The sequence below is a fragment of the Scyliorhinus torazame genome, chromosome 26 (genome assembly GCF_047496885.1).
Source record: "Scyliorhinus torazame isolate Kashiwa2021f chromosome 26, sScyTor2.1, whole genome shotgun sequence".
NCBI classification, from domain to species: domain Eukaryota; kingdom Metazoa; phylum Chordata; class Chondrichthyes; order Carcharhiniformes; family Scyliorhinidae; genus Scyliorhinus; species Scyliorhinus torazame.
In genome coordinates, this window is record NC_092732.1 from 28,653,640 (window position 1) to 28,669,237 (window position 15,598).

The 15,598-nt window shown below is 54.6% G+C and overlaps 1 protein-coding gene across 1 annotated transcript in view; it reads right to left on the reverse strand.

Annotated features, from left to right (window-relative positions):
• Nucleotides 1–15,598, reverse strand: part of dcst1 (DC-STAMP domain containing 1) — a 97,543-nt gene that overhangs the window by 43,350 nt on the left and 38,595 nt on the right. Inside the window, exons 4-5 of the mRNA XM_072490484.1 lie at nucleotides 8,401–8,522; nucleotides 5,783–5,940 (exon numbers count right to left, since the gene is read on the reverse strand). Of these exons, the coding sequence (XP_072346585.1) occupies nucleotides 5,783–5,940; nucleotides 8,401–8,522 (280 nt within the window). The remainder of the gene's footprint in view (nucleotides 1–5,782; nucleotides 5,941–8,400; nucleotides 8,523–15,598) is intronic.

Here is a 15,598-nt window from a genome sequence, read left to right on the forward strand (position 1 = left end):
CTAAGGGACAATTTAGCACGGCCAATCCACCTAACCTGCACATCTTTGGACACTAAGGGACAATTTAGCACGGCCAATCCACCTAACCTGCACATCTTTGGGCACTAAGGGACAATTTAGCACGGCCAATCCACCTAACCTGCACATCTTTGGACACTAAGGGACAATTTAGCACGGCCAATCCACCTAACCTGCACATCTTTGGGCACTAAGGGACAATTTAGCACGGCCAATCCACCTAAACTGCACATCTTTGGACACTAAGGGACAATTTAGCATGGCCAATCCACCTAACCTGCACATCTTTGGACTGTGGGAGGAAACCGGAGCACCCGGAGGAAACCCACGCGGACACGGGGAGGACGTGCAGACTCCGCACAGACAGTGACCCAGTGGGGAATCGAACCTGGAACCCTGGAGCTGTGAAGCCACAGGGCTATCCACTTGTGCTACCGCACTGCCCGAGTGAAGAGACAGATGATAACAACCTGGATTCAGGGGCCATTCAGCCCCTCCAACCCATTCTGACATTGAAGCGGCCAATCTATGTCTTGGCAACATATAGCCCCGACTTAATTCTCCCCCCCCTTACCCAACACAAGTCGACCCCTAGGTGGCGCTGGCATTGGAGGCGGTCCAGAGGACGTTCCCCAGGCTGATCCCAGGAGCCAGGCCATTCAGCCCTTCGACGTCTGCTCCGCCATTCAGATCATGGCTGATCAAAGTCAACTTTCCAGCCTTTTCTCCAGGCCCCTTCACGCATTGTGGAGGGATGTTCTTCCGGGGAGAGGTTTGAGTCGGCCGGGCCTGCACTCATTGGAGTTTAGAAGAATGAGAGGTGATGTTATTGAGACATAGAAGATTGTCAGGGGTGTGGCGATGTACATCACTGTGGGTACACGGGAGGTTAATGTAAATACATGTCGGCTGGCTAGAGGGAGCACCAGAAACATCACACACACACTCAACCAATAGATCAGTTAGATAGGACACGACCAATGGACATTCACGATACACAAGGAGGTGACACGACCACAGGAGGGCATTACACCAACCCATATATAAAGGACACCACACACATGGGGCGAAATTCTCCGGTATCGGCGCGATGTCCGCCTGCCGGCGCCAAAAACGGCGCAAATCAGTCGGGCATCGCGCCGCCCCAAAGGTGCGGAATCCTCCGCGTCTTGGGGGGCTGAGCCACAACCTTGAGGGGCTAGGCCCGCGCCGGACTGATTTCCGCCCGCCAGCTGGCGGAAACGGCCTTTGGTGCCCCGCCAGCTGGCGCGTAAATGACATCATTGGCGGCGCTTGCGCGGGAGCGTCAGCGGCCGCTCACGGCATTCCCGCGCATGCGCAGTGGAGGGAGTCTCTTCCGCCTCCGCCATGGTGGAGACCGTGGCGAAGGCGGAAGGAAAAGAGTGGGCCCCGATCGGTGGGCCCCGATCGCGGGCCAGGCCACCGTGGGGGCACCCCCCCCCCCCCCGGGGCCAGATCGCCCCGCGCCCCCCCCCCCCCACCCAGGACCCCGGAGCCCGCCCGCGCCGCCTTGTCCCGCCGGTAAGAGAGGTGGTTTAATCCACGCCGGCGGGACAGGCATTCCAGCAGCGGGACTTGGGCCGGAGAATCGCGGGGGGGGGGTGGGGGGGGTGCCGCCAACCGGCGCGGCGCGATTCCCGCCCCCGCCGAATCTCCGGTGCCGGAGAATTCGGCAACCGGCGGGGGCGGGATTCACGCCAGCCCCCGGCGGGGGGGGGGGTCGGAGAATCTCGCCCATGATCTGCCTCTTTCCAGTGGAGACGGTCAGTGAGTAGAGACACAGGGTTGATTCAATATTACACCCACCACGTGGATTGCAGCAACTGGTTAGTCAGTCTGGGTAGCTACAGTAGGATTAGCAGTAGTGTCGAACCCGAGTAATCGAAGTGTAAATAGTTTAATAAACATGTTGAAGTTATCTCCACGGCTGAACCTTCCTTTGTCAAGTGCACCACAAGGAAGTGGCTTATGCCACACCGAGAACATAACAAATCAAGGGGGGCTCCACAGGATAGAGGGAATGTACAAGTCCGTCCTGTTTCTCCCTTTAATTCCCTTTTCTTTTATCTTGCCGTGATCATTTTTGATCCATGGATGATTAATGGAGGTGTGCCTTTAAGGCAAGAAGCGGAGAGACTGCGGAGATCAGAGGTTACAGGAGTGAGAGATCTCTGCGGGTTGGGACGGGAGCTGTCAGCTTGAGAGATGGGGTGCCACTCGGTTCAGCTGATTGACCGAATTGGCCCAAAAGGCTGTTCTCGGCCTGGTAACAGGGTGGCAATTGGATCGTATCCCAGTGGAACGGTTTTCCGAATCCCGGGGGGGGGGCGCAATTCGAACTTGGTGGCACGGAGATAAGGCCCTATCACTCTCCCCTCCCCCGTGTTTTCTTCAGAACGGCTGTGAGTTGCTGTATTTCTTCTGTCCCCCGATTCACTTCTTCGGCCAATGAAGGGGCAACTTAGCGTGACCCAATCCACCTGCCCTGCACATCTTTGGGGTTTGCGGGGGTGAAACCCACGCAGACGCGGGGAGAATGTGCAAACTCCACACGGGCAGAGACCCGGGGGGGGGGAGGGAGTTGCTGAGTTTGCAGAGAGCCTGGATGAATAAAAGGGTCTGGTTTAGCACAGGGCTAAAGAGCTGGCTTTTAAAGCAGACCAAGGCAGGCCAGCAGCGCGGGTTCAATTCCCCTACCGGCCTCCCCGAACAGGCGGCAGAATGTGGCGACTAGGGGCTTTTCACAGCAACTTCATTTGAAGCCTACTTGTGACAATAAGCGATTTTCATTTTCATTTCATGAATCTATCTGCATACAAACCTTTACAGGCTGCATGCAAAGACCAGAATGAGCTCTCTCTCTCTCTCCCGCACTCTCTCTCTCCAGAAAGACTGTGAGTGCAGTGTTTCTGAAACTACAGAGATCTGAATCACCCTGTATGACTTTTATAAAATATGATTCTGGTTACACATATATTGGGAACTCACCTTGTATAACAATAAGTATAATTTGTATTGTAATATAATAAAACCAGGAACTGAAAGCAAGGCTTGAAGAGGAGTGTACGGACCCTTCCTGTTTATTCCCTTACATCCCCCTTTCTTTTGTTTTTTGCTGTTACATTTTTGATCCATGGATGGTTAATGGACATGTGACTTCAAGGCAAGCAGAGGACGTCAGCAGCAGGAGAGATCGTGGTGCTGGTCTGTGCTGGTTCAATCCGGATCTGTGGGACTGGACCGACACCAATGGCGGAGGGTGGCCGGGAGTCAGACAGATTCAAGAGGCTGGTGGCCGACGCATTTGCCCAAAAGGCCATGCTCTGCCCCGGAACAGGTGGCGATTGGATCTGATCCCACCGGAATGCTTCTCAGAGTCCCGAGACTGGAGTCTGGTTGCGGCTTTGGTCTCGGCCGTCCCGGGGAGAGGGACCTGCTGTCCTCACCGCTACGGTTGTCCCCGGAGAGTCTGAACCGGCAGAGCGTCTGGGCGACTGAATTGCGTTCACCCACACTCTGACATCACTGCATTTCTTAAAGGTGCATTGTTTGAACATCCATTTCTTAAAGGCACTCTAACATGACAGTGCATGAGTCACAAAACGTTTGTTTGCAAGTGGAACAGGTGATTAAGAAGGCAAATGGAATTGTGTCCTTCATTGCTAGAGGGATGGAGTTTAAGACTCGGGAGGTTATGCTGCAATTGTATAAGGTGTTAGTGAGGCCACACCTGGAGTATTGTGTTCAGTTTTGGTCTCCTTACTTGAGAAAGGAAGTACTGGCGCTGGAGGGTGTGCAGAGGAGATTCACTAGGTTAATCCCAGAGCTGAAGGGGTTGGATTACGAGGAGAGGTTGAGTAGACTGGGACTGTACTCGTTGGAATTTAGAAGGATGAGGGGGGATCTTATAGAAACATATAAGATTATGAAGGGAATAGATAGGATAGATGCGGGCAGGTTGTTTCCACTGGCGGGTGAAAGCAGAACTAGGCATAGCCTCAAAATAAGGGGAAGTAGATTTAGGACTGAGTTTAGGAGGAACTTCTTCACCCAAAGGGTGTGAATCTATGGAATTCCTTGCCCAGTGAAGCAGTAGAGGCTCCTTCATTAAATGTTTTTAAGATAAAGATAGATGGTTTTTTGAAGAATAAAGGGATTAAGGGTTATGGTGTTTGGGCCGGAAGGTGGAGCTGAGTCCACAAAAGATCAGCCATGATCTCATTGAATGGCGGAGCAGGCTCGAGGGGCCGAATGGCCGACTCCTGCTCCTAGTTCTTATGAATCTGTGCACAGGCGAGAGTCCAGAACCGAGGCCCACGCTCCCTCTCTCCGGAAGGATAGAGTCCGGAAGGCTAACGACCCAGTTTGATGAGAGAGCGTCGGCGCCGGGGGGGGGGGGGCCCGGAGAATCCACTTTCGCGCATGGAATCCGGACTGGCGCCGGTTACTCGAATCTCCGCCCCCCCCCCCCCCCCGAGGCCTGCCTCGCTATTCTCTGCCCCCCCCCCCCTCCCCCGACGGTGTGGATCTACTGTGGTCCTGCCGGTCGGGACACACGCGGGGGGGGGGGGGCCTCATACGGGACGGGTCCATTTTTGGACGGGCGGTCCGTGTCAGGGGCGCGGCCGATCGGGGGCACTATTTAGGACGTCCAGCTCCGCAGTTCCGGAGTCCGCCGTGGAGCACGGCGCAGCCGCTGGAGGCCGCCGCCTTGCGCGCTCGCGGCCTCTGGCCCGGAAGTGCGGGGGGTGGGGGGTGGGGGGCCTTATCTGCAGCTAAAGCTGCTAGGTTCGCGGCGGATCCCTGCTAGCCCCCTGGACATGTGGCCTTTTTTCACGCCGGTTTGTACAACGGCGTGGGGGGGTCGGAGTCCCAAAAACAGAGAATCCAGCCCGCGGTAACTCCCCAGAAAAGCTGCTGCCGGTATGTTCTGGATTTTCCCAGCTATGAGGGACCCCTCTTCCAATGACTCTTCAAAGGAGATCGTTACCTGCCGCAAACCCGAAAAACTATCATCCACAAGCTTGAGGAACTGAGCGAAATGACACCATCGGAAGCACAGGCCTCCATCCTTATTATTTCCCCCCCTCTCCCCCCTCGGTGTTTGTCTGTCTTGTGTGCGTGAGGTGGGGGTGGGGAAGTTAAAGGGGTTACTAGGTATTAGTTAACCAGTTGTATTTACTGCATACTTCATGATAGCCCTTGTTATGAATAATCAGTGACCATGTTTACTTTTGCACACCTGGCGAGTGCAATCAAGGGGCCACAAACTTTGGGTCTTTTTCTCAGAAGTATTGCTTAATTCGCTGGTGTTGAGACTCCGGGGGTCCGTGGGACTGGATTTGACCATGCGCCGGCCCAGGGGGTGGGGAGAAGGCGGGAAGGTGGGAAATTGAAGATCATCACCTCAGATCTGTCAGGATCGGTCATCGAATGGCTCGATGGGCCGAGTGGCCCTACTACGGCTTCTGGTCGATCTGAGTTTGGAAATTTTGGAATCGAACCCCCTCCCTCCACCCCCCACCCGCACTCAGCCTCAACAGATCTTTGTGGCGGAAAGGAGAGGTTCAGAAGTGCTCTCCCTCTTGTTTGGGGAAAGGATTTTGGACATCGGCCCTCAAGAAAGGCCTGGCTCGAATTTTCGTGTCCTTCCCTCTTCCCCCCCCCACCTTGTTCTGGACTCCCCGTGCCCCCGGCCCCCAGCGACCAGGCCGCGCGACGGGGAGGAGGGATGCGGCCTTACGAGATGAAGAGGATCAGGAAGGTGAAAGACGCCAGGAGCTTGAAGATCAGGACCACTTTGTCGAAGAGGGCCTTCTTCTTGACGATCTCCTCGTGCACCGTCTCGGTCAGCTCCGCCTTTGAGATGTTGGCTCCAAGGATGGACTCCTGTTCCATTCTCTGCTCGGGAAAATCGAGGGAAGGGAAGGTTAGAGTAGGCCGTGGCACGGTGGGAACCCCGCGGGACCGGCGACCGAGTAGCCCGGCTTCGAAATTCACCGAGGGGCCGGGAAGACAAATTCGATGAATTAATGAAACCTGGGCCGGAATCCCCCGTCCCGCCAGCCGACCAATGGGGTTTCCCATCATGGACACCCCCTCCCCCCCCCCCCACGACCTCGGTAAATCCGCAAGGAGTGAGGGCACTGCCAGCAATACGGAAGATCCCGTCGACGGAGAATCCAGCCCCTGGGTTTTGGCGCTAGTCCCGGTAATGATGACCATGGAAATATTAGCGATTTTCGTTAAAAACCCATCTGGTTCACTGGGGATGGAAATCTGCCGTCCTCCCATAATGTGGCCAACACGTGACTCTCGGAACCACACTGCCATGTGGTTGACTCTTAACTTACCCCCAGAACCAACAAGAGCAGATAGGGATAGCAATAACAGCGGTTCCCACACCCGGTAAGTTGATCAGTAAGAGGGTGAAAGGCTATGGGAAGGGGGTCAGCAGAGGTCAGGTGTTCAGAGGACAATACTGAGGGAGCGCCGCACTGGCGGAGGGTCAGTACTGAGGGAGTGCCGCACTGTCGGAGGGTCAGTACTGAGGGAGCGCCGCACTGTCGGAGGGTGAGTGCTGAGGGAGCGTCGCACTGTCGGAGGGTCAGTGCTGAGGGAGCGCCATACTGTGGGAGAGTCAGTGCTGAGGGAGCGCCGCACTGTCGGAGGGTCAGTGCTGAGGGAGCACAGCACTGTCGGAGTGTCAGTGCTAAGGGAGCGTCGCACTGTCGGAGGGTCACTGTTGAGGGAGAGCCGCACTGTCAGAGGGTCTGTACTGAGGGAGCGCCGCACTGTCGGAGGGTCAGTACTGAGGGAGCGCTGCACTGTCGGAGGGTCATTACTGAGGGAGCGCCGCACTGTCGGAGGGTCAGTGCTGAGGGAGCGCCGCACTGTCGGAGGGTCAGTACTGAGGGAGTGCCGCACTGTCAGAGGGTCAATACTGAGGGAGCGCCGCACAGCGGGAGGGTCAGTACTGAGGGAGCGCCGCACTGTCGGAGGGTCAGTACTGAGGGACCACCGCATTCTCAGAGGGTCAGTACTGAGGGAGCATTGCACTATGGGAGGGTCAGCACTGAGGGAGCGCTGCACTGTCGGAGGGTCAGTGCTGAGGGAGCGCCGCACTGTCGGAGGGTCAGTACTGAGGGAGCGCCGCACTGTGGGAGGGTCAGTACTGAGGGAGCGCCGCACTGTCGGAGGGTCAGTACTGAGGGAGCTCCGCACTGTGGGAGGGTCAGTACTGAGGGAGCGCCTCACTGTGGGAGGGTCAGTACTGAGGGAGTGCCGCACTGTCAGAGGGTCAATACTGAGGGAGCGCCGCACAGCGGGAGGGTCAGTACTGAGGGAGCGCCGCACTGTCGGAGGGTCAGTACTGAGGGACCACCGCATTCTCAGAGGGTCAGTACTGAGGGAGCATTGCACTATGGGAGGGTCAGCACTGAGGGAGCATTGCACTGTCGGAGGGTCAGTACTGAGGGAGCGCCGCACTGTCGGAGGGTCAGTACTGAGGGAGCGCCGCACTGTCGGAGGGTCAGTACTGAGGGAGCGCTGCACTGTCGGAGGGTCAGTGCTGAGGGAGCGCCGCACTGTCGGAGGGTCAGTACTGAGGGAGCGCCGCACTGTGGGAGGGCCAGTACTGAGGGAGCTCCGCACTGTGGGAGGGTCAGTACTGAGGGAGCGCCGCACTGTGGGAGGGTCAGTACTGAGGGAGCACCGCACTGTCGGAGGGTCAGTACTGAGGGAGCGCCGCACTGTGGGAGGGACAGTACTGAGGGAGCTCCGCACTGTGGGAGGGTCAGTACTGAGGGAGCGCTGCACTGTTTGAGGATCAGTACTGAGGGAGTGCCGCACTGTGGGAGGGTCAGTACTGAGGCAGCGCCGCACTGCCGGAGGGTCAGTACTGAGGGAGCGCTGCACTGTCGGAAGCTTACACGATTCCACACCATCCCGATGATCCGGAGGACCTGCTATCAAATCTCCGTACAGCTGTTGGGATTTGGAATTCAGTTTAAATATCGGGAGAGAGGAGCTGGAACCATGAACGGTGACCATGGAAACGTGGGATTGTCATGGCGAGAAATTTACTGAGGACCGGAATCCTGCCGTCCAGGCCATTTCTGCGATTAGACATGACTCCAGCTTCCAGGAACGTCACACTCCAAGTGGACGATTGAATCTCAGGGGTGCAACAGTGGAATGGGATGCCAACTTCCCGAGGGTCAGTTCGGGACAGGAAATAATACCGGGGAGTTCAAGCTGGGATTCCAAATTCGGAGAGACAAGTCAACAGGGACCGTAAATGGAATAGAGTAACGGAGAAGTTGTAATCTGTCACCAACCTTACCGGCGGGCGATACCTACACTGACGGCCATTTTGGCGGTAAAGTCCTGGTTAAGATTGTCCACCGAACCGTTTACTTTGTCATAGAGTTGCCCAAAGTTGGAGTCAACCGGAATGCGGTTCTTACACCAAGGGGTCATCACTGAAATGGAGAGGGTTAAACATCACACAGCCGTCAGGACAGAGAAAAACTCCCTCAACACTGTCCCCATCAAACACTCCCAGGACAGGTACAGCACGGGGTTAGATACAGAGTAAAGCTCCCTCTACACTGTCCCCATCAAACACGCCCAGGACAGGTACAGCACGGGGTTAGATACAGAGTAAAGCTCCCTCGACACTGTCCCCATCAAACACTCCCAGGACAGGTACAGCACGGGGTTAGATACAGAGTAAAGCTCCCTCTACACCGTCCCCATCAAACACTCCCAGGACAGGTGCAGCGCGGAGTTAGATACAGAGAAAAGCTCCCTCGACACTGTCCCCATCAAACACTCCCAGGGCAGGTACAGCATGGGGTTAGGTACAGAGTAAAGCTCCCTCTACACTGTCCCCATCAAACACTCCCAGGACAGGTACGGCACGGGTTTAGATACAGAGTAAAGCTCCCTCTACACTGTCCCCATCAAACACTCCCAGGACAGGGACAGCACGGGGTTAGATACAGAGTAAAGCTCCCTCCACACTGTCCCCATCAAACACTCCCAGGACAGGGACAGCACGGGGTTAGATACAGAGTAAAGCTCCCTCCACACTGTCCCCATCAAACACTCCCAGGACAGGTACAGCACGGGGTTAGATACAGAGAAAAGCTCCCTCGACACTGTCCCCATCAAACACTCCCAGGGCAGGTACAGCATGGGGTTAGGTACAGAGTAAAGCTCCCTCTACACTGTCCCCATCAAACACTCCCAGGACAGGTACGGCACGGGTTTAGATACAGAGTAAAGCTCCCTCTACACTGTCTCCATTAAATACTCCCAGGACAGGTACAGCACGGGGTTAGATACAGAGTAAAGCTCCCTCTACCCTGTCCCCATCAAACACTCCCAGGACAGGTACAGCACGGGGTTAGATACAGAGTAAAGCTCCCTCTACCCTGTCCCCATCAAACACTCCCAGAACAGTACAGCACGGGGTTAGATACAGAGTAAAGCTCCCTCTACACTGTCCCCATCAAACACTCCCAGGACAGGTACAGCACGGGGTTAGAGACAGAGTAAAGCTCCCTCTACACTGTACCCATCAAACACTCCCAGGACAGGTACAGCACGGGGTTAGATACAGAGTAAAGCTCCCTCGACACTGCCCAATCAAACACTCCCAGGACAGGTACAGCACGGCGTTAGATACAGAGTAAAGCTCCCTCTACACTGTCCCCATCAAACACTCCCAGGACAGGTACAGCACGGGGTTAGATACAGAGTAAAGCTCCATTAACACTGTCCCCATCAAACACTCCCAGGACAGGTACAGCACGGGGTTAGAAACAGAGTAAAGCTCCCTCTACACTGTCCCCATCAAACACTCCCAGGACAGGTACATCACGGGGTTAGATACAGAGTAAAGCTCCCTCTACACTGTCCCCATCAAACACTCCCAGGACAGGTACAGCACGGGGTTAGAGACAGAGTAAAGCTCCCTCTACACTGTACCCATCAAACACTCCCAGGACAGGTACAGCACGGGATTAGATACAGAGTAAAGCTCCCTCTACACTGTCCCCATCAAACACTCCCAGGACAGGTACAGCACGGGGTTAGATACAGAGTAAAGCTCCCTCTACACTGTCCCCATTAAACACTCCCAGGACAGGTACAGCACGGGGTTAGATACAGAGTAAAGCTCCATTAACACTGTCCCCATCAAACACTCCCAGGACAGGTACAGCACGGGGTTAGAAACAGAGTAAAGCTCCCTCTACACTGTCCCCATCAAACACTCCCAGGACAGGTACAGCACGGGGTTAGATACAGAGTAAAGCTCCCTCCACACTGTCTCCATTAAATACTCCCAGGACAGGTACAGCACGTGGTTAGATACAGAGTAAAGCTCCCTCTACACTGTCCCCATCAAACACTCCCAGGACAGGTACAGCACGGGGTTAGATTCAGAGTAAAGCTCCCTCTACACTGTCCCCATCAAACACTCCCAGGACAGGTACAGCACGGGGTTAGATACAGAGTAAAGCTCCCTCTACCCTGTCCCCATCAAACACTCCCAGAACAGTACAGCACGGGGTTAGATACAGAGTAAAGCTCCCTCGACACTGTCCCCATCGAACACTCCCGGGACAGGTACATCACGGGGTTAGATACAGAGTAAAGCTCCCTCTACACTGTCCCCATCAAACACTCCCAGGACAGGTACAGCACGGGGTTAGAGACAGAGTAAAGCTCCCTCTACACTGTACCCATCAAACACTCCCAGGACAGGTACAGCACGGGGTTAGATGCAGAGTAATGCTCCCTCTACACTGTCCCCATCAAACACTCCCAGGACAGGTACAGCACGGGGTTAGATACAGAGTAAAGCTCCCTCTACACTGTCCCCATCAAACACTCCCAGGACAGGTACAGAACGGGGTTAGATACAGAGTAAAGCTCCCTCTACACTGTCCCCATCAAACACTCCCAGGACAGGTACAGCACGGGGTTAGACACAGAGTAAAGCTCCCTCTACACTGTCCCCATCAAACACTCCCAGGACAGGTACAGCACGGGGTTAGATACAGAGTAAAGCTCCCTCTACACTGTCCCCATCAAACACTCCCAGGACAGATACAGAACGGGGTTAGATACAGAGTAAAGCTCCCTCTACACTGTCCCCATCAAACACTCCCAGGACAGGGACAGCACGGGGTTAGATACAGAGTAAAGCTCCCTCGACACTGTCCCCATCAAACACTCCCAGGACAGGTGCAGCGCGGAGTTAGATACAGAGAAAAGCTCCCTCGACACTGTCCCCATCAAACACTCCCAGGGCAGGTACAGCATGGGGTTAGGTACAGAGTAAAGCTCCCTCTACACTGTCCCCATCAAACACTCCCAGGACAGGTACGGCACGGGTTTAGATACAGAGTAAAGCTCCCTCTACACTGTCCCCATCAAACACTCCCAGGACAGGGACAGCACGGGGTTAGATACAGAGTAAAGCTCCCTCCACACTGTCCCCATCAAACACTCCCAGGACAGGGACAGCACGGGGTTAGATACAGAGTAAAGCTCCCTCCACACTGTCCCCATCAAACACTCCCAGGACAGGTACAGCACGGGGTTAGATACAGAGAAAAGCTCCCTCGACACTGTCCCCATCAAACACTCCCAGGGCAGGTACAGCATGGGGTTAGGTACAGAGTAAAGCTCCCTCTACACTGTCCCCATCAAACACTCCCAGGACAGGTACGGCACGGGTTTAGATACAGAGTAAAGCTCCCTCTACACTGTCTCCATTAAATACTCCCAGGACAGGTACAGCACGGGGTTAGATACAGAGTAAAGCTCCCTCTACCCTGTCCCCATCAAACACTCCCAGGACAGGTACAGCACGGGGTTAGATACAGAGTAAAGCTCCCTCTACCCTGTCCCCATCAAACACTCCCAGAACAGTACAGCACGGGGTTAGATACAGAGTAAAGCTCCCTCTACACTGTCCCCATCAAACACTCCCAGGACAGGTACAGCACGGGGTTAGAGACAGAGTAAAGCTCCCTCTACACTGTACCCATCAAACACTCCCAGGACAGGTACAGCACGGGGTTAGATACAGAGTAAAGCTCCCTCGACACTGCCCCATCAAACACTCCCAGGACAGGTACAGCACGGCGTTAGATACAGAGTAAAGCTCCCTCTACACTGTCCCCATCAAACACTCCCAGGACAGGTACAGCACGGGGTTAGATACAGAGTAAAGCTCCATTAACACTGTCCCCATCAAACACTCCCAGGACAGGTACAGCACGGGGTTAGAAACAGAGTAAAGCTCCCTCTACACTGTCCCCATCAAACACTCCCAGGACAGGTACAGCACGGGGTTAGAAACAGAGTAAAGCTCCCTCTACACTGTCCCCATCAAACACTCCCAGGACAGGTACAGCATGGGGTTAGATACAGAGTAAAGCTCCCTCTACACTGTCTCCATTAAATACTCCCAGGACAGGTACAGCACGTGGTTAGATACAGAGTAAAGCTCCCTCTACACTGTCCCCATCAAACACTCCCAGGACAGGTACAGCATGAGGTAAGATACCGAGTAAAGCTCCCTCTACACTGTCCCCATCAAACACTCCCAGGACAGGTACAGCACGGGGTTAGATACAGAGTAAAGCTCCCTCTACCCTGTCCCCATCAAACACTCCCAGAACAGTACAGCACGGGGTTAGATACAGAGTAAAGCTCCCTCGACACTGTCCCCATCGAACACTCCCGGGACAGGTACATCACGGGGTTAGATACAGAGTAAAGCTCCCTCTACACTGTCCCCATCAAACACTCCCAGGACAGGTACAGCACGGGGTTAGAGACAGAGTAAAGCTCCCTCTACACTGTACCCATCAAACACTCCCAGGACAGGTACAGCACGGGGTTAGATGCAGAGTAATGCTCCCTCTACACTGTCCCCATCAAACACTCCCAGGACAGGTACAGCATGGGGTTAGATACAGAGTAAAGCTCCCTCTACACTGTCCCCATCAAACACTCCCAGGACAGGTACAGAACGGGGTTAGATACAGAGTAAAGCTCCCTCTACACTGTCCCCATCAAACACTCCCAGGACAGGTACAGCACGGGGTTAGACACAGAGTAAAGCTCCCTCTACACTGTCCCCATCAAACACTCCCAGGACAGGTACAGCACGGGGTTAGATACAGAGTAAAGCTCCCTCTACACCATCCCCATCAAACACTCCCAGGACAGGTGCAGCGCGGAGTTAGATACAGAGAAAAGCTCCCTCGACACTGTCCCCATCAAACACTCCCAGGGCAGGTACAGCATGGGGTTAGGTACAGAGTAAAGCTCCCTCTACACTGTCCCCATCAAACACACCCAGGACAGGTACGGCACGGGTTTAGATACAGAGTAAAGCTCCCTCTACACTGTCCCCATCAAACACTCCCAGGACAGGGACAGCACGGGGTTAGATACAGAGTAAAGCTCCCTCCACACTGTCCCCATCAAACACTCCCAGGACAGGGACAGCACGGGGTTAGATACAGAGTAAAGCTCCCTCCACACTGTCCCCATCAAACACTCCCAGGACAGGTACAGCACGGGGTTAGATACAGAGAAAAGCTCCCTCGACACTGTCCCCATCAAACACTCCCAGGGCAGGTACAGCATGGGGTTAGGTACAGAGTAAAGCTCCCTCTACACTGTCCCCAACAAACACTCCCAGGACAGGTACGGCACGGGTTTAGATACAGAGTAAAGCTCCCTCTACACTGTCTCCATTAAATACTCCCAGGACAGGTACAGCACGGGATTAGATACAGAGTAAAGCTCCCTCTACACTGTCCCCATCAAACACTCCCAGGACAGGTACAGCACGGGGTTAGATACAGAGTAAAGCTCCCTCTACACTGTCCCCATTAAACACTCCCAGGACAGGTACAGCACGGGGTTAGATACAGAGTAAAGCTCCATTAACACTGTCCCCATCAAAGACTCCCAGGACAGGTACAGCACGGGGTTAGAAACAGAGTAAAGCTCCCTCTACACTGTCCCCATCAAAAACTCCCAGGACAGGTACAGCACGGGGTTAGATACAGAGTAAAGCTCCCTCCACACTGTCTCCATTAAATACTCCCAGGACAGGTACAGCACGTGGTTAGATACAGAGTAAAGCTCCCTCTACACTGTCCCCATCAAACACTCCCAGGACAGGTACAGCACGGGGTTAGATTCAGAGTAAAGCTCCCTCTCCACTGTCCCCATCAAACACTCCCAGGACAGGTACAGCACGGGGTTAGATACAGAGTAAAGCTCCCTCTACCCTGTCCCCATCAAACACTCCCAGAACAGTACAGCACGGGGTTAGATACAGAGTAAAGCTCCCTCGACACTGTCCCCATCGAACACTCCCGGGACAGGTACATCACGGGGTTAGATACAGAGTAAAGCTCCCTCTACACTGTCCCCATCAAACACTCCCAGGACAGGTACAGCACGGGGTTAGAGACAGAGTAAAGCTCCCTCTACACTGTACCCATCAAACACTCCCAGGACAGGTACAGCACGGGGTTAGATGCAGAGTAATGCTCTCTCTACACTGTCCCCATCAAACACTCCCAGGACAGGTACAGCACGGGGTTAGATACAGAGTAAAGCTCCCTCTACACTGTCCCCATCAAACACTCCCAGGACAGGTACAGAACGGGGTTAGATACAGAGTAAAGCTCCCTCTACACTGTCCCCATCAAACACTCCCAGGACAGGTACAGCACGGGGTTAGACACAGAGTAAAGCTCCCTCTACACTGTCCCCATCAAACACTCCCAGGACAGGTACAGCACGGGGTTAGATACAGAGTAAAGCTCCCTCTACACTGTCCCCATCAAACACTCCCAGGACAGATACAGAACGGGGTTAGATACAGAGTAAAGCTCCCTCTACACTGTCCCCATCAAACACTCCCAGGACAGGGACAGCACGGGGTTAGATACAGAGTAAAGCTCCCTCGACACTGTCCCCATCAAACACTCCCAGGACAGGTGCAGCGCGGAGTTAGATACAGAGAAAAGCTCCCTCGACACTGTCCCCATCAAACACTCCCAGGGCAGGTACAGCATGGGGTTAGGTACAGAGTAAAGCTCCCTCTACACTGTCCCCATCAAACACTCCCAGGACAGGTACGGCACGGGTTTAGATACAGAGTAAAGCTCCCTCTACACTGTCCCCATCAAACACTCCCAGGACAGGGACAGCACGGGGTTAGATACAGAGTAAAGCTCCCTCCACACTGTCCCCATCAAACACTCCCAGGACAGGGACAGCACGGGGTTAGATACAGAGTAAAGCTCCCTCCACACTGTCCCCATCAAACACTCCCAGGACAGGTACAGCACGGGGTTAGATACAGAGAAAAGCTCCCTCGACACTGTCCCCATCAAACACTCCCAGGGCAGGTACAGCATGGGGTTAGGTACAGAGTAAAGCTCCCTCTACACTGTCCCCATCAAACACTCCCAGGACAGGTACGGCACGGGTTTAGATACAGAGT